At 41.0% G+C, this 19,669-nt stretch overlaps 1 protein-coding gene across 1 annotated transcript in view; it reads left to right on the plus strand.

Moving 5' to 3' along the window:
• SATB2 (SATB homeobox 2) overlaps positions 1-19,669 on the plus strand; it is a 111,294-nt gene that overhangs the window by 43,734 nt on the left and 47,891 nt on the right. Inside the window, exons 4-5 of the mRNA XM_026853023.1 lie at positions 348-450; positions 13,892-14,364. Coding sequence (XP_026708824.1) covers positions 348-450; positions 13,892-14,364 — 576 coding nt within the window. The remainder of the gene's footprint in view (positions 1-347; positions 451-13,891; positions 14,365-19,669) is intronic.

The following is a 19,669-nucleotide window of genomic DNA, read 5'->3' on the forward strand; positions in this document are numbered from 1 at the left end:
CACCGCCTATTTTTATGCAACTAAAGTTTAGATATTGTAATATCATAAGTACAAAGAAAAGTAGAACTGCCCCCTCAGCTTGAGCTGCAGGTCTCGGTCTAGGTTTGTACTACGTATTTTCTACATTATTATGCAAAATAATAATTGTTTTGTAATTTTAATTACGGATGGGAATATACAATGGAGAATTAAACCATTTTTTTCTACTCCTCAGACACTACTTTTGGTTGTAAAGTCACAAATGGATGATCATTGTGTACTCGCATGTCATTCACCTTCTCTGGAAAGGATTTCCAATTGTGCAAGATATTTTAAAACAGTTTTTGTCTTTCTTTCTGTACTTCCAGAGTATGATATCATCCATTGTAAATAGCACATACTATGCCAATGTGTCAGCAACCAAGTGCCAGGAGTTTGGGAGATGGTACAAAAAGTACAAGAAGATTAAAGGTAAATTGATTTTTTTTTTTTTGTGATTTTCCAAGTTCTTGAACTTTTGCTGACAGTTTGAGATTACTTGCTTTAAGTAAAAGTGGTAATAAGCTATAATAATATTAGTGAATTTGTCTACAAAGAGGGCAGAGTCACAGCACATTTGAAATTAAATCTGATACTTTACAAACAAGGCTGGCATGAAAACACAGGCCACTTAAAATATGCTTAAAATATCCCATTTAGCTGTGTTGAAAGATCAGCTGTGTTTTGAATTAAGCTAAAATGTTTTGGGGAAAAGAAAAGTTCTAGTATCTCAGGATTTAATTTAAATTGCTATTTAGATTACCTTAGTTACATTTTAATCATGAAAGCTAAAAATCTGTCTTTTTAAGTTACATGTGCCCTTACTCTCTGTTTTCAATACTGCAAAGTGTACTGGCTGGCATTCCTGCATGTTTCCTCATGTGGAATCTGGATACCAGCAGAGGATTTAATACCTGACTGTTAGAAGATGTTGCTAAATAACAAGGTTCTGCACCCACTGAAGTTAAGATGAAAACAGCCCATTGTTTGTATTTTTTCTACAATGAAATTGTATTAGTTGGTTAGCAATGAACGCCTGAGGCAATAAAATTATTCTACATAAGTTCAACCCACTCACACCACTGAAATGTCTGATCACCTTCTAATAGTACATGAAGTGATGTGACAAGCATCTGTCTTGTGTAGTTTGTTCTTTTGTTCATCCTTTCCTTTGGGAAGGGACTTGTATGTGTACTGGACCATTTGTTTTGGTAGTTTTTTTTGTTTTAAAACACATGTGTGCTTTGAGCAGGAGTTTGGGGACAGTCAAAAGCTTTTCCACAATACCAATTTGCTCCTCTCTACCCAAATGTCCACCAGCCTTGGAGATCAGCTTTACCCTGTGATAGGTTTTTGCATAGTTTTTCTCTCTGTTACACCCCTGAAGGGAAGATTCACTGTCTGAAAGAAGACACAGGCTATTTTTGTTGTTTCTGTCTCTGATCTTGTCAGTAGCCAGGAAGATCATAACAAGACTCACAAGCATTATGCAGAAGTAGTGTAATGTCCTGTCCTTCTTGAGAAGCCATTGTACTTTTAGTCTCATGAAGATTAACATCTTTCAAAAAGAGGCTGCTGTCTTTTTTTCTTAAAAGGCTGGCATACTTGAGCTATGAAAGGTTGCTTGTTTAGTTTCCATAGGACAGACTAAAAATCTGCATAATAATACCGTAAAGAGTCTGCTGCTTGAGTTAGGAACACATGAAACAAAATTGCGTAAAATATCAGAATAAGTTCCGAGGCATCTGGTTTTCCTCTGCATGTCTGGCTTGTGCAGAGCATACCTGTAAGATGCTCAGGCCTGGGCTGTACAGTGATTAGATTTTTACCAGGGAGAAAAAAAAAATAATGTTTTATGGTAACATTATTTGTGCTTAGGTTGTTGAGGCAGAAGTGGGGTAAGAGTGCAGATGAGGAAATCGAGGTATTGCTTTTCACCTATTAAAATGATTTAGGCTTGAAGTAAAGATGTTGATTGGACATTTTAGTACATGGTTACCCGCATGCCAAATAAACTGGATAGTTTCTTCTCTCTCTAAATTGCCATTGTGTGACTCAGAAGTGTTTCTTTTCTCTAAATGGTGTCTCTTTATAAAAAGAATTTTATTCGAAGTGCTCTAACATATCCTCTTGGTTAAAAAACAATCAAAGGAATCAAACAGCTCCAAGGTCATCACCATTCGCTTTTACTTGCCATTCCAGGAGAACAGAGATGGGCTTTTTTTTTTCCTTCTTTTTTCCAAACTGGGCAAGGGTGCCAGTTGCAGAGGCACTGGAAGCCCTTAACTGTAGTGTTCTTAACTGTAGAGATGCCACTACAGCTTCTGAGTGTTTCTAACACACTGCTGTCTTCCACTTTCTTCCATTCTTAGAGCACTGAATTCTTTAAGCTCTTACTTTTTTTACTTAGTAAGTGCACAGTTAAATTGTTAAGTGCAGTAAAAGCAGAATGAGACCTCAATCAAGAGGTCAAGGATCCAAACCTGAAGAGTTTGCCAGATAACTCTGTATCTGTGCTATTCAAAGAGACGCAGCCAGTCGTTGCTGTTTGGAAGTGTATGTGTGTGTTAGTAGGAGGAGAAAAAGGAAGGTTAAGGTATGTGTGAAGTAAACACAAGCTGCTATAAAGCAGTTCAAGTAGTGTTGATTCATCAACCATATGAGTGGGAGAGAAAACAAAGAGTCTATGGCAGGTACAGTGGTGCATGGAGAATAAACAGCCATGCAGCTTCAGGGCAGTAATCTAAACCCCATGGAAACAGGAAGACTTCTTCACTTCTTGGGATGGTTTGAATTTCTCATCATATCTCTTTTCATGACATTTTGTTTCCTTTCAGTAGCCACATATTCCTACAGGACAGCCCAGTTAGTATGCAAAATCAGTGACTTGAGTTATATGCTTCAGTGATCACATACTCCTTTAATGATAATTCAAAAAAAGGACTTGGATTTTCCATGAAGGTGGATGGATGATGCAGCAGTTCATTTTTTGGGTTCTAATCCTGATAGACTGGGTAAAACTACAATTTAGAGTCTTTGGGACCAGCACACATATCCATGTGTAACTCTAGAGCTGGTTATTAGAAAGTAAAAGCATAAAACAATTCACATGAGCTGTGGTAAATGCAAAATAGGAAGGGGCTTCAAAATAACTTTATTGACGTTACAAACTAAATGCAGCCTACAGTGTTAAATGTGTTTCCTATTATCTGCTAATGTCTGTTTTAATAAAACAGTGGGAACTAAATGGTTGCTTCTTAATCAAAACCATGATTTCCTAAACATAAGCTATGTGATTCTGTTACAAATTGCCACATATAGATCTCCTAGGTCAAACTTTTTTCCTTTCTCATAGAAATAAATAAACAGTAAAATAATTATACACTCTAGAAGATCAAAGTAATTACCACTGAAGCCAGGCAAAAATAAAAAGTTCTCTGGAAAAAAAAAAAAAGCATCAGGTTGCTGAGTGTATAGTTAATGTTTAAATAAATATAAGAAAGTGAACAATCAATAATTTGATCTCATTAGCAACAGATGTAAAAGTTGTACACAAATGGAATTGTATGAAATCTCAAGTAAACATTCTCAGTGTGCATTCTGTTGAACTCACCGAAGAGACAGCTAAACTATTTATGCTTGTAATTTAAAAAAAGTTTTCAGTTAGTTCAGCTCAGCATGGTAATTTTGCCTGGTGTCAAGATGATGCTAGAGTAAAATTCTGCTTGAATTTTTTTCTCCCACCCCACCCCAGCCCCTTAAGGTTTTAAGACATTCACAGTTTACTCAGCGGCACGATAGTTAGTATACAGACAGATTCGGGAACTGGTTGGTGTGAGGATGGAGGCTTTTTATCTCCTGGCTCTAAGCCTACCACCTGGGATATGTGTGAGGACACAAGTGAGTTTATAACAGGATGTCCACTCTTTCCAGTGTCCTTGGGATACACGTATATATTTGAAGGAGAGCTTATATTAACACAGTTCTAATGGAAAGTGTACAGTGGTTGGGAAACAGAAAGCTTACTGCTTTGTGAACTTTCTCTTCCCCTCATGGACATCTGTAATCATTTGGAGGTGGTAATTAAGCTATCTAGTTTGTATTGTAATTTTGTTCAGAATACGCACCATAAACAAATTTAATATTACTATGTGAAGCCTTTTAACTTTTTATTTGCTTTTTTATTTTTCTTGTTTTTGAGGGATGTAAGGCATTTTAGTACACAGTTGTGTGTACATGATGGGGTTTAAGTGGTTTAAACCCACTTAAGAATCAGAATTTCCCCCTTTTAATAAAAAGATACATATTAATTGATGACAACTGTACATCAGTGGATTAGGCCAGTGGTTCTTAAACTGTTTTTCTCCTGTCATGGGGATGCTCCTGTCAATCTGAGAACTGGTCGTCCGGTTTCTCTAGATGCTGAACTTGCTGGAGCTGGGAGAAGGTATTCAATGTTGTTGAAATCCAGGATTTGAATAATTGTTTAAAATACTTACATTGGTTCTTAATTTGATTAACGAGTAGTTACAGAAATTAAAACACCACTTTGTAAGTAACTGTATATGTGTATATAAATATATATGTACGGAGAGAAGTATTTCAGAACTTTGCCATGCAACTCAGATCATTGTCAAGGGATCAAACTTGTACCTGTTACCTATTCATTGCCCAGTGTTTTGGCTTTGTGGCATTTCAGATATTTTTTAGCTTTATTTCTCAATAGATATTTCACTTCCAAGTGTCATGCTTTCTATTTTTATCAGAAGGACTATCACTGTATCAGAATTCTTTCACAACTGAAGCTCTTAACTGGTGTGAATTTTTTCTTTTTGCCTGATGACACAACTTAGCTTGGTGGGAGGAAGTTAGGAAGGCAGAGGGGAGAAATAAATACATTGTGAACTTAAAAATAAAAAGACATATTTTCTTTGTCTGCATATTAAGAACATTTCATCTTTGCTCCTGCCATCAGTGGCTGTCAAAATACAGCTTTCTGTGGATGTGAGTTTTGAGACTGTGGCTGTCTTAAAGTTTTTGTGGAATGATGAGGCTTTTCAGTTTAAAGGAGGACAGCTCAGTTATTTCTATTTCAACAGATCAGGAATGTAAGAAAAAGCTTTCATAGCTTCCTTAAATTGAGAATCTGCTTTGACTGCTCTTTGATTTTTTCCAGTATTACTGATTTGTTGTTTGTGTGCTGTTTTATTCTTGAAAGTATGTTTGCTTACTTCCCGTAATGGATAGACAGAGCAATCTGTTTTCCTTATAATGTGTTCTAGAGGCTGTTGTAGGTTGAGAGAGGTTAGAAACAGGATTCAGAAGGGCTCCTAGCTTTCTTGTTTCCAGGCTGAAGTAACCTAGGATTGCAGCACAGTGATAATGCCAGTGTGAGTCTGGGGAAAATTGTCATCATATGCTTTGAGGAATAGTTTTTAATTGTTCCTCTGAAGCAGATGTTGTGGAAGCCTCATGAAAAGGCACACTAGATCCTTCCCAAGCAGTATTTTTCACTTTTAAAAATATCCTGTTTATTGATACATGCATGTGTATCTCTCTCTCTCTCTCTCTCTCTGTAAATAGAGGGGTTTATATATATGTATGTATGTATATATATGCATATATACATCTTGACCTTTTGCCTCTTTAACTAACAGATTGAGGCAGAAGTGTTATGTTTTTTAAGAAGAGATCATTTCATGTCTTGTTTGGATATTAGTTGTGGCTCTGGCACTAAACCAGTTAGGGTCATTCAGGTCAGCTGTGTGGCTCTTGATATTACGGTAATTTTTCCTTTGCTTACTTTTACAGTCTTGACTGTGTATTTATTTCACTAAAAATAGGACTTTCCTCACATTCTTAAGGAAAAAGGAAAGAAAATAAGATCATTTGCAGGCAGGTTTTTCAGCATGTAGATGACATACGTGACCTGAAGATCATCTCTGACTCAGAGACATCCTCTTAGTCTGTGGACCACTGTGCTATTTTATGAGGAGAGTAGTTCATCGGTTTGCACTGATCATGAGGAAAAAGCAGCATCTATCTTTAAATATAAGATTAAAGTTGTTAAGATTCAGCAAGAGTTATAGACCCCTTGACTGCTGTTTTCCACACCCACATTGGCATTTTGTATTTCAGCGTTGTCCCTGATGTTAAGTGCCAGTTTGGGGGATTTGTGCGTGTGTATTGTTAAGAAACAATTTACCCACTGCAGTGCGTTCCAGGGGCTTTATGAGCTGTGGCCCTCTTGGCTATTCCTCTCTGTAAAGAGAATTAAAACACACCCTCTGAGTTGTTTTTTTTTTTAACTTAACTTTTATCTAAAGTAAATGCATGTATGAGTTTCAACTTTGTAGAATGTCTTTCTTGTCTTCTGGCTGTTTTGGAGCAGTGTCTCTCACTCTTAACAGTGCCTGTGTGGTGGCAGAAGGGTATGTGCGGGTTAGCTGCACGCCACCTCTTGCGCGTGCATGTGGCTGGCGCTGCAGCTACTGCTGCTTTAGGGAACGTATGTCTGTACAACAAAGGCTGGAAATCTTTCTGTAGAGAAACTGCCTAAGCATTTCTCTCATGTCTTGTTCCTGCCATGCAGGGACATTATATCTTTTTTACTTAAGAGATGCGGAACAAACCTGCTCAAGTAACATCACTCAACTTTATGGTTTAAAATGCGTCCTGTTCCAAGTACAGTGCTTTTCTCAGTGAGGACCAGTTGTGTGCTGAGGCTGGGACTTCTGCCTAGCTGCTTTTGAATTCTTAGTAAAGAATGGTCATCTTCATTTTCTAAAAAGCAAATACTTTTTTTTTTTTAAATCTGTAGAATCTCAAAATGAGTTTTCCTTCACATTTAAAAAAATATTTTTGTGTGCTGTCAAATAGTGACATGTTAGCACAAAAGGAAAAGAATTTTTAGAAGGTGTTAGTGGAGATTAGATTGGAATGGAGGAAAACCTGAAGCTTTGGTACAGGCATAAGCTTTCCTGGTGTGAAAGCTGCAATGTAGCTGTCTGTGATCCCATGAATTTAATAGAATAAATAAGTCTCAGAGCAAAATTGAATTCTGTTCAAAGTATCTGAAGAGTTTATCCGTCTGCCTTAATGATGTTTGTGTTCTGTCTCATTCCTTTCACCATCTCTGATGCTATGAGTCAGGAAGAGATGCATATGTATCTCCTGGAGGGATTGCACAATTGACTTGGTATTCTAGGAGGTTTGCACCTCCCTCTTGAGGTGCCCACAAAAGGTTAGTACTTAAATAGCAGGACAGACTTCTGTCACTGTAGCTTGACAGGAAGGGAGTTATTTTTATATCGGACAAGAACATCAGCCCATCTAAACCAGTACTCTCTGTGTTTCTGTCAGACAGTTCTGAGTAATGTTTGCCCTGCTTCTTGTTTCCATTTCACCTGACCAATATTCATGCTTTAGACCAGGTGGTCACTAAAGCACCTTCAACACAGTGCTTTTCCCTGCCAAATGGATCTGGCATGTCCTGTCTACAAATGACGTTAATATGAACATGAAGAACTGAGTTCATACATCTATGTGCCCTCTTGAACCTGTACAGTAATCTAAAAATAAGATCCCGGGTTAAATTCTTCTCTTCTGACAAGCATCTTTGGAAGCAATGCAGTCCAGGGGCAGCCCATGGGAAGCATATGACTTACTGTGTTTAAGCAGAACTGACAAAAGACATGTTAGCATCTCTGTGTCCCAAGGGATGACTTGGATCTAGTCTTTATGACAAGGGAAGGAGAAGGTCAGCTGCACAGTGTCAGTCAGCAATGTTAGTGCACTCTGCTCAGTTCATCTGAAAATGATGCTGATCAAAGGCCCACTTTTAATGATGGTTATTCTAAATACAAAAATAGTGATTCGTGCTTTGGTGGGAACTGAACAATTTGCAACACAGCGAAGAGCAGACAATGGCCTTTCCTGTCTGTTTTCCATTAGGCTTGGATAAAGGCCTTTGCTACCCACAGCCAGTGGCCAAACAATTTCTGTATGTGCTCTATAGCTGTTTTGGGGTTATTTGTTATCCTGCAGGAATAGAGGAAAGGAAAGGTTTTAAAAGTTAGAACTTCTTATCAAGTCTGCTTCTCCAGTCAACCTACTTTTTCTCCTGTCCTGATTGCAGAAACAAATGGCCCAGGCAGAGATCAGACAGTGAATGAAGTCAGTGAACAACTTTGGGTAAATACAACGATTAGATGTTTAGTGAAAATGAGACTCCTCAGACCAACCCTTTGCACTGAAGTGGTTAAGTGGGCTGTGATTAAAAGAAATAAGTAATTACCCTAATTATAGATGAAAAGATACAGAATTGCCACTTTAAAAGCACCTCCTGTGCCCTGGAGTGGTTTCGTTATTTGCAAAGTGGTAGTTCATAATTATGTAGCATAAGCAAGAGGGCACCCTCTCGGTGTAGCGCAGCAGCCCTGTCTGTCCAAGGCAAAGGGTGGTACTGTGCCAGAGAGTGCTTTGTCCCCCAAGCACTGCTCCAAAGTTCAGGTCTTGCTCCAGTGAGTAGGATGGTGCTAAGCCAGGAGAAACTGTGGGAACCTTTCTATCTCAAGCTTAGTGCAGGGCACACCAGAGTTCACAGAGCCCTCGCTGCTTGGCTGTGACCACCGCTGGTAATGGCTTTTATGATCACCAGGTTTTAAATAATAAATAAAACAAAGAAGCAAACTCTGAAGCACTGGAGAACAGCCCTGGGTGGTGACATCCTGTCACAATTGAAGCATGGCAATTCTGCCGGCTAGTAACTTATTACAAAACATTTCTTTACCAGCCTCTTCCTACTATGGGGCAAAGTGCCCATATGACTGTGGACTGAAAAGTTCAGGACTCGCTGGGTCAGGGGTGCTGGAGGGTCCTCTGTGTCCCCACTGTAGTGCAGTACTGGGAGATGTGTTACGCTCTTGCTCTCCCCGCTGCATCCGTTATTGTGCATAGGAATTTGGTTTCCAGTGCTGTCAGTCAATTCAGTGCCGCTCATAAGCTCTAAATGCCCCACAGGCTGTTTGTCAGAATGTTCCTATTAACAACTCAGTAAAAATAAAGGGTGAGGGGAAGGGAAGGTGGAGAAATAAATCTTATTTTAAATCTTTTGAGCTGGTTTTATTTCAAATGGAAAGTTGCATGCGGACCACCCCAAGCTATTGTGCTGTGGACTGTGTCAGCTGCTTGACTGTGCAAGGAAGATTTGGGTAGAGGTTAAGAGCATCACACAGGGGAAGGGTGCACTGGATTCCTTTTGTGTTGTATCCAGGAAGTTTCTAACTCCGTATGGAGTTGAAATACATTGACACACGTGGTAATCATTAGAAGAAGAGAAAGGAACATTGAAATATGACAATTTGCTGCTCCAATTCTGGGGATTATGTTGGTTTCTGACTGTCTTGTAGAGGTAGTGACATGTTGTAGGGGGGTATAGGAAAATGAAGGGCAGATGCTATCCTGGAGTGCTCTGAGAGGTGCTTGCTGAGCTTAGCACAATACCTGTTGTCCAGACACCTTGTATCTGCCTACCTGGTGTATGGCTTCAGACGGGTGGGTTGCTCTGAAATGTAACAGTAGTACCGTTGTACTTGGTTTAAAGGAGGTCTTCAAGCAAAGAGCTTCAGAATCGGCAGTACGAGGCAGGGAGAAAAGGGAAACGCTGCCGTGCCTTTTGCTGTGGTCACACCACAGATGGAGGTGGGTAACAGCCTCCTGAACCAGCTTTTGTTTAACTAGCACAGGCATCGCTAGCAGAGGAGGTTTATCAGTGGTACTTGAATGTATACCGCACGTGTCCATGGAGCCCCTTCCTTCCCAGTATTCTTGCTGCTCTGTCTTCACTGCTTTGTATTCCAGTATATTCAAGTACCAGCCGGTTCATACAGGACTACAAAAGCTGTAAATGTATCTCTAGTTTGAGTGGAGCAATAGCAAACAAGGGAAAGGTAAGAGAAAGACTGGAATGGGGTAAGAACCTGGAAAATGGAGGATACAAACGGAAAAACCCTGTCTCAGGAAGATCTGAGGCAGAACGCTGGTGTCACAGCAGCTTTGTGGCTCCTGTATCACTCTTTTCTTAGAGCACTGCCAGCAAGCTGGCCTGTCTCCCAGGGCAGTGCCAGTCTCCAGCTCAGGGTTGTCTCAGGCTTACTTCTGTCCAGCCCCACAGAGCCTTACCAGTCCATAGTTACCAAAGAACAACAGGGAATCTGATATGGGCAATGTGTTAGAGAAGGAAAGAGTCTTGAGGAGTTGAGTAATGCACATTTTTTCCATCCAGCGTAACTGTTAATGGTAACCTTTTATTATTGAAGTGGTTGAAGTGACTAGAATCTGGTTTGTTTATTGGGAGTATATGCATGACTGTATAGTCTAACGTGATCAAAAAAGGAAACTGATAATAACGGAAAAATACACCTATAGAAGCAAGTCAGGTGATGTCTCTGTGTAATTGCAATTCCAAGTAGCACTGCAGAGATTAACAGCCTGGCAGCCTTTTCATCTTAAACTTTATTTTTATAGGGGTTTATAACTTGGCACTGAAGTCAGGAGTGGGTGGAAACTTGGCAAATGTCGTTCAGCCCAGAAAGTGAATGTTATTTATATTTATTTCTCACCAAGTTTTCAAAAACACTTGGTTACTGTTTTTGTGTTCTAACAAGTAGTAATTTGTTGGTTTCAGTGACTTATTCTCTCTGTGTTTCTTAAACTACAAAATAGATCAGAACTTACTTCAGCTCTTCTGAAACTCCTAGTGGAAGGACTCTAGATATCTAGGGGTGTAAATGAAGACCAAATGTAGTTCTTACTGTATTTTCTTGTAGCAGAATGCTCCAAATATTTAATGTACACTGAGCAACATCTTTATTCTATTTACATCCAATTAATTCCTGATTGCCAAGTATCTACTGCACCCTTGGAATAATTAAATTTGGTTTTGCTGGCAACTGTGTGTATTTAATAGCATTACTCAGGTGCAGGCTTATTGCAGAGAGGCTAAGGAGGCAATAGTCTCTATATTGATGCTGGGTCCATCCCTGGTATTGATGCTGCTCCTATTTCATAATTCACATTGATTTTGTGTCTGATCCTAAGGCCAGAGACCAGTGGTATAGAGCTTTCTGTACCTGACTTTCAGGTATATCTACTGACATCATGAGCAGCATTTGAGTAGGGATCTTTAATATTTTCAGCAAACTGAAATACTGCATCATGTCTTTGTCAGCCTGTGACTAATGTAGGAAAATGGTCGTTTACTGACAATAGTATTTGTATATTGCACATATTGCATTGCATTTCATAGCTGAAATGCATTGCACAAATAAGCACTTTAGAAAATCCATTGAGTTTAAACATTGGTTTTTGTGAAAAAATGGGAGTTAATTTTCTTAGGAGTGCTTAATTTTTTAAAGCAATTCTTTTATAGAAGGTTAAAGGTGTTGTGGGTTTTTTCCTTTAAAAGAATCATAGACTGGTTTGGGTTGGAAGGGACCTTAAAGACCATGTAGTTCCCACCCCCCTGCCACGGGCAGGGACACCTTCCACTAGCCCAGGTTGCTCACAGCCCCGTCCAACCCGGCCTGGAACACTGCCAGGGAGGGGGCAGCCACAGCTGCTCTGGGCAACCTGTGCCAGTGTCCCACCGCCCTCACAGGGAAGAATTTCGTCCTTAGATCTAATCTAAATCTACCCCCTGTCAGTTTAAAACTATTACCCCTCATCCTATTCCTACCCTCTCTGATGCAGAGTCCCTCCCCACCTTTCCTGTAGCCCCTTTCAGCACTGGAAGGCCGCTATAGGGTCTCCCCGGAGCCTTCTCTTCTCCGGGCTGAACACCCCAACTCTCTCAGCCCATCCTCACAGGGGAGGTGCTCCAGCCCCTGAGCATCTTCGTGGCCTCCTCTGGACCTGCTCCAACAGGTCCATGGCCTTCTTGTGTTGGTGCCCCCAGAGCTGGACACAGCACTGCAGGGGGGGTGTCTCACAAGAGTGGAATAGAGGGGGAGAATCCCCTCCCTTGCCCTGCTGGCCACACTTCTCTTGGTGCAGCCCAGGACACGGTTGGCTTTCTGGGCTGTGAGCGCACGTTGCTGGCTCACAGTCAGTTTTCCACCCACTAATACCCCCAGGTCCTTCTCCGCAGGGCTGCTCTCAATCCACTCATGGCCCAGCCTGTATTTGTGCTTGGGATTGCCCTGACCCGTGTGCGGGACCTTGCCCTTGGCCTTGTTGAACTCCATGAGGTTTACCTGGGCCCTCCTCTCCAGCCTGTTCAGGTCCCTCTGGATGGCACATCCCTTCCCTCCAGTCTGTTGACTGCACCATAATGGTGAATGGGAAGAATGACTTAAAATTTCTTACAAGAAAATCCTGGGTACTAATTCACCTAGTTGTAAAAGTCAGTAGTTGTGATGTTCTGACAACTCTAAAGATAGTAACTGTGTGCTTGCGTGTTCAGGGCATGACTCCCTCCCCAGTGAGAATTCAACCCTCTCTGTCTGAGATTAACTCTGGAAGGTGAAGAGAACTGTCTTTCTATTTAGAAGCAAACAGAGAAAAAAAACCAAAGTAAACTGTCATCCTGAGTATTAACTGTGTAAAGCTTCAAAGCTTTATATAGATTAAGTTTTTTAAAAGAGTTGTTAATCATTACACAAGTTATAATAGTATTGTGTCATTTATGAAATAAATCCTATCTTGTTATTTGCTGAGATCAATACAGGAATGAGGTAGTAGTTTTACAGTTGTATGATACATGTCCCTGAACACTTTTATATCAGATCAGCATATAAATGCCTATCCAATTGCATGTAGTGAGGCTCATGGAATCTGCAACCTACTGTAAACTGACTTCTGATTACTTAAAATTATCTAAGTAATAGTTATATTTATGTACTTTTTAAACTTAGCTTCCTATTTCAAATACTACATTTAGACAACATTCAGTTTTGTAATACGTGCATTTAGTTTTCCAGTTACATGAAAAAATAGTGCAATATTGCTGACATATTTAACATGGACAATTTGTATATAAAATTACAGTATATGCATTTTGTGTTTAGTGTTTCATTTTTCTTGTAGCATGGTGTCACTTAGGGATCATGGGTCTTTGTTGTGCTAAACAAAGTTTTTTTGAAGAGAGTGAAGCCACTTTCTTTAAAGTGGACATTTGTGCAGAGATGCTTTAGGGTTTCTGGACAGACTCATAGCGATGAGGCTTTGCATACAGGAAGCATTGCTTTAAAATTTTCTCATGTGTGAATTCCATGGTTTTGTAACATGCTTTCATACAAGCAGCACGATTCTGCTGTAGTGCGCCTGGGTGAATTGGCACTACCAGATAACTTTATGCACACACAACACAAGGTAGAGTTTATATTGGAAAAGATAATAGTTGCTGAATTTGTAATGAGAAGCTGTTCCATAAGCTGCACAGGAAATGATCTGGTTTCCATTGGGTTTGTGTGAGTGGACACTACTTTGGGTTTCTTTCCTTCACCTACATGCCAGTGATTCCAAAACTTTGATCTGTTTTAAAAGTTATTCAGTTTGCTGTGACAGATTCAAAAGTTAGTCACAGTGTAAGTGGAAAGCTTGTCCAAGCTCGTTTCTTTAGGAAATGAGGCTGGAGAGAATACTTGCTACCGGTCTGATAAGGAGGCTCCCTGAGCAGTAAGTGATGCTCAAGAAGTCCAAATGAATGTTAATTATTGTTGTTGCTTTCTCTTTGTGCTGCTTTTGTTTGTTTCTGTGAAACTTTTGTGCAAGGGTAAATTTGCAAACTAAAGCACCTGCAGTAACCCTTACCCTAACTCATTTCATAAGTGAAAACTGAAATGACAGCAAACTAATTTTTCTCTTTTAACAGTGGAAAGAGTGGAAAGAGAAAACCTTTCAGACTATTGTGTTCTTGGTCAACGTCCCATGCACTTACCAAATATCAACCAGCTGGCAACCTTGGGAAAAACTAACGAACAGTCTCCTCATGGCCAAATTCACCACAGTACTCCAATCCGAAACCAAGTGCCAACGATGCAGACAATGATAAACCCTGGGCTCCTGTCTCCTCAGCTCAGCCCACAACTGGTGAGACAGCAGATAGCAATGGCCCATCTGATAAACCAACAGATTGCTGTCAGCCGGCTATTGGCTCACCAGCACCCACAAGCTATCAACCAGCAGTTCTTGAATCATCCACCCATCCCTAGAGCTGTCAAACCAGAGCCATCAAATTCATCGGTGGAAGTCTCTCCAGATATTTACCAGCAAGTCAGAGATGAGCTGAAGAGAGCCAGTGTGTCTCAAGCTGTCTTTGCAAGAGTAGCATTCAACCGCACACAGGTATCATTTTCTATTTTATAACCAAGAAGTGCTGAGGGGACAAAGTTGTGGCTCTTGTGGGGCTGTATGGTTGTTGCAGATCAAGGCAGGAGGTGTGCCACAGGACAGGTCAAACCACCCTCCATTTTTTTCCAGTCCCTTTGTTGGGATTGAACAAGGCTGTTTATTCCTGGAACAGCTGATTGTTTGCATTTGGTCACCCCTGTGCTGTTACCTGAGCTTTGCTCTCTAGCAGTAATTCTGCTCATGTGAGTTCTTCCCTGAGTTCCTCTTGGTGGTTATAAATTTCCATATCTGCCCCTGTCTGATGGCCAGGAAGGGGTAGATGTGAGAGTCAGAGGTGTCTTTGGGCTTCTATTACTTCCTCAATTGTGTCCTGTGGTACAATTGATGCCACAGCTAGTGCAAGACTGACTGCTGGGAAAGATGTCTGCCATTTCCAGGAGATCGTGTTTGCTTTCATACATCTGACACAGGTTTTCTCACTTGCCTAGTGAAATGCAGATGTTGAAATGATTGCATGATAGCGTCAGCTTAAGCCTAACACCTGGAGTACCCGAGGTGAATGTGTGTTCAAAAGACAGGCCATTTACATTTCTCCTGCTGCCATTCCAAATATGATCTCTCAGTTGTGATACTCTGTAGCAAGGCTAAAGAAATGAAAAGTGAATTAATATTTAATATTGGTACAAATTTCTTTGGTGCAATTGGAGTTGGTCTTTGAGGTAAGCTTTACCAGCAAGAGAGAAAAAGGGTGTGTGCGTGTGTCTCCTGGAGGTCTATCCCTTGTCCCATACAGTGCCTTTGTCTGTTCTCCTGGATTAATGATTTTCTTTGGCACTGCCATTTTGGAAATGCCATGTTATGAGGGAACTAATTAAAGTATGGAGCACATTTTTATTACTTCCCTTCTTCCATTAAATTCATAAGATGGCTGCACTCAGAAAAAACATTCACTTCCAATCAACGTGACTTTGAGTTCTGGGGTTAGCCTTGAGGATATCAAGTGAAAACTACATAGGAATGTATGAGTATTTCCTCTTTAAAATGCTGCTTTTAATTTGGAAAAGCTTTTCATCCCTTTGGGATCATAACCCGTTGTATATAAAGCCTGGTATAATCAAGGTAGATGGTATTGACAGAATGACATATTCTGAACTTGAGCGAGAGGTCAGCAGTAACAGTGCTGGTGAGGGTTTTGCCACTGCCACTGAACATGAAGCTCTGCTTTAGCCAGATTGGGAGAGCTGGGTTGGTAATGCCCAAGTCTACTGTTAGATCAAAAAACTCATTCCCCAGCAAGAAAGCTGTCATACAACTTGTGTGTTAAATCAACAGTTCTCCTATGGTATTTAAAAGGAGGCAGGGTTTTGATTCTGTGTGTCTAGAAAACTCCAAGTCTTGCATATTACTGACCAAACACTGTGTATTGACTTTTCAGGACAGCAGGGAAAAGGGAAGCATATGAGAGAGCCCACTCCGGCCTTTGCCTAGCAGTGGTACAGCATTGCATCTGCCCATGGTGTTTAACAGCAGCTACGGTAGAGATTGTGCCATGCTCTTGATAGATAAACTGAAACCTGAACTAAAGCATCTGAAGTATGGTTTGGGGTTTGGGGGTGGGGTTTTTTTGGTCCTTTTACACCTCCTGCAGTGTTCTGGCATAGATCTAGTGGTTTTAGGACACTAAACAGGTCTGCGGGTGAAATGTGGTTTCTTCCCACCTTTGGTGGCTCCTGGCAGTGTGACTGTGGGCCAGTCACACCTGACAGCATTTTCAGATGCCCTGTATGACTTGAGACACCAGGTATGTAACCATTCAGACTAGACTCACTCATCAGGAGCACAGATCTGACAGCACTGAGTGGACATGCCATGGTAATGTCCTTTGAGAAGGTGTCTAGCACCTTTCCTGGCAGGGCTGTACCTGGAAATGGGATGTGATGCTCTTTCGTGTGACCAGTTTATATTTGAGATCAGTATATAAAATGGTGTCTGTAATTTACTAGTATCACTGGTTTTGTCAGTCCTCCTGTCCTTCTGCTGACATTTATCTTAGGGTGCACTAACTTCTCTAGGTTTTTTTTAAATAAAATCTTCCCCGATTTTGGTTGCTTCATTACAGGGTATCAGACACATAATTTTTATGTAAAAGAAAAGAAACGATCTACTTCTTAGCCCTCCATCAAAACTAATATGATATACTATACAGTCCATGACACTGATTCCAGAACTGTCAAGTCTTAAACATCCATGAAAGATTTGCTCATCTCACAGTTGTGTTCCATTAGTCTATGGGGTCTTAATTCCAAAGACCAGTGGATCTTCAGTATATAGTGCATCATGTTCCTAGGAGCCACCACTGTAGCAAAAGAGTGTAGGTGCATATTTATGCTTCCCTGTTCTTAGCTTTTAATTCCAACTTAAATCAAGCTTCCCTTGTGTCAGAGACTGTTCAAGGTATTAAGAGGTGCTCAGACAGTCAGCCTTGCGCTGCACAGTGGAAGAGATGTGGAATGTTCCCACACACCCATGGTGGAGGAGCAAACTCTGTAACAGGCACTTGGAGTGGAAGTTCAAGTCTACTCTCACCTCCTTGCATTCTCACTGCTGCCTCTGAGGTTCTTCTCCCTGGGGTGTGCAGAGAGGAGTGCATTTCTCTCTGGAAATGTTTGGGTTTGTTGCATTCACAGGAAGTGCCAGCCTTAGAAACTGGAGGTCTGCTGTTTCTCATGATGGTACCAAATAATAGATGCTGTATGCCAGCCAGCTAATAATTGTATTAATCACTGCATTATGGTCTACTGCTTAATCTTTTTTCGTGATAGCTCTGTGGTGCACATTAGCCTATAATTAAGTATAGCTTCATGAAATATGTACTGTGAGGCTTGTTTAATAGATAAACTATTCTCTAATTTATTTTAAAGTCCAATGACCTACATACTCAATGCTGAAAAAAACCCTCTTACTAACATTATTTCTCCCCAGAGATCTTCCATCTGAGCAAATCTGTTAAATGAAGTAGAGGAAGCTTTGATCCAAACTAGGCTAAATCCATTGGAACAAATGGCTGACACATGTATGTATGCATGTGTGTGTGGGAAGGGGATGTGGGGGGGATCAGAAGAAGGAGAGGTGCAATTGTATAGTTTGCGAAACATCCAAATCTTCCTCTTAAAGTTGAAAATACGTCGCTTAAGACAACAATATTTTCTTGTACTTGTGGCCGTGTTGTCTGCACATGTAAAACCAAAGCACTTCAGGCTCATGTGCACCACTGAGGTCCCACCCTGAGGTGGGGACTGAACATCAGGCAGCTTCATACCTGCTGTGCGCACGGGAGAGCTGCACAGGGTGTTTAGCTAGGAGCTGGCCCAGGCTGTGTTAGCCATGAAGAGGGTTCCTTCCAAACAGGAAGTTCCAAAGTGAACATTTTCGGATTTATTTGAAACTGCGTATGAAGAACCCTTAGAGTGCGTAAATGCCTTCAGCTAACCTCTGCCCTTCTTTTAATTTTATCTTTAGAGAGCCAATGTCAAAATTTTAATTCACCCTGCTGTGGAATCTAAATGCCTATTTATTCAGTAAACAGGACAGATGGAAGAGTTCTCAGACCCACAGAGACAATATAGTTATTGAAGGTGGTTTGAATGACACCATTTCCAAGGAGTAGGAAATTTCTACACAACCTCCAAAACATTTAAAATGATGGTGCACACTACCAAGTTTGTCTAGACTGGTGTTGTTTACAACCTGCTCAGCACTGATAAGAATGGCCTATGTTGGAAAGACACCCTCTTAGGATCTGTGTAGCCTTCCTTTCTCTTGCAGAAGCCAGAAACACTGCAGTTTTTAACTCCAGGTATGTTCCTCTCTTGTGGACTGCAGTGAGTTGCTATTCAAACTTGTCAGGAAGGTGATGTAGTCCAAGGAGTAAAGCTGGGGCTGTTCTGCCCCATTTCAGGAGCCCTGTTGAGACAGGTCCAGTTCATGCAGAGAAGACAGCACACAAATGATGTTTATATTCCTGGCCCGAGGCTTAGCTGACCACCATTTCCCTCCCTCCAAGGGAACCAGGGAGCCCACCGGCTCATACAGGGAAGAGCAGATCAAGAGAGTGGAGAAAGCTTGCCATGACTAAGCAGTATTTCTGGGACAGGAGGTTCAGTTTCTTGCTTGTGCAATTGCATAGTTTGTGCCCAAGTTCTTCATGGCCAAGATCCTTGAGTTTGGCTCCCTTTTGCAGCTCTACTGGCCTGTGATCCATCAGCTGGAAATTTGCAGGTTTCTAGATTTGAATGTGTTACTTACTGAAATAGATTGTGCCCTTTGTTTGGACTGCTGCTATGAACTAATAGCTTGCTAATGGGAAGCTAGGCATCCTTGTCTGGGTCTTAACCACTACATGCAAGAGTGTGAGTGGGTTTGAATGGAAGGCAGAGCTGTATAAGGCCCATAAAACACTTGAGAGTTACATGGTCCTACCTGATGACTTTATTTTAAAATGGAGTGCACCTTCATAAAGCATGTTGACATGCAGCCAAGCTGTAACCTGAAGTTGCTATTAAAACAGTCATTAGGGAAAGCTTTGCTTTCTGTAAGACTTTGGCACTTTTTGATTGTATAAAATTGTTCAATCTTGAGAAAAAAAAACCCAACAAGGTAAAGTCTGATTAATACTGTAAATCCACAGGAGAAGTGCAGTGGTCAGAGGCAGAGCTGATGCACCTTGAACTTGTAATTGCCCTGTGCACATTTTTAAAGGCAGTCAAAAATTGAAAAGGCCAGAGTGAAGGAAGTGCCTGCAAGATACAGACTGCAGAGGGTGAGAAGGTTTTAATGAGTAGGGGGAGCAGCTGCCCCTCACTGGTCTCAGACAGTACAGGGGCTGCCAGTGCAGGCTGGAGTTCTCAAAAAATGCCTACTTGGCTGAAGCATGCATCATCTTTAAATGTGGATAACTTCTAGGTGACTAGTAGCCCCTAAAAGCATGAACACCCTTCAGGTTGGCCAGCTGAGCTACTGTGAAATGGACGGCAGGGCAAGGGGACTGCTGGCCAAAGCTGTTACCAAGGCTATGGACTTCTTTCTGGAGGAGAATACATACATGGATTTTGTCCATCCTCAGGGCAGAGTCCTTGTGCCATCTCCCTCTTGCACTATAACATCTACTAATACAGTATTTGGGTTGCAACCAAAAGGTTGTAATAACCAAAGCTTTCTTATCGCAGGTTGTAATGTCTTCAGAAATGTGCAGGTGGTGGTGGTCAGAAGAAAGATGACTATTTTAAAGGAAATATATAAA

The sequence above is a fragment of the Athene cunicularia genome (assembly GCF_003259725.1).
Source record: "Athene cunicularia isolate RWA chromosome 7 unlocalized genomic scaffold, athCun1 chr7_part1, whole genome shotgun sequence".
Taxonomy (NCBI): Eukaryota; Metazoa; Chordata; class Aves; order Strigiformes; family Strigidae; genus Athene; species Athene cunicularia.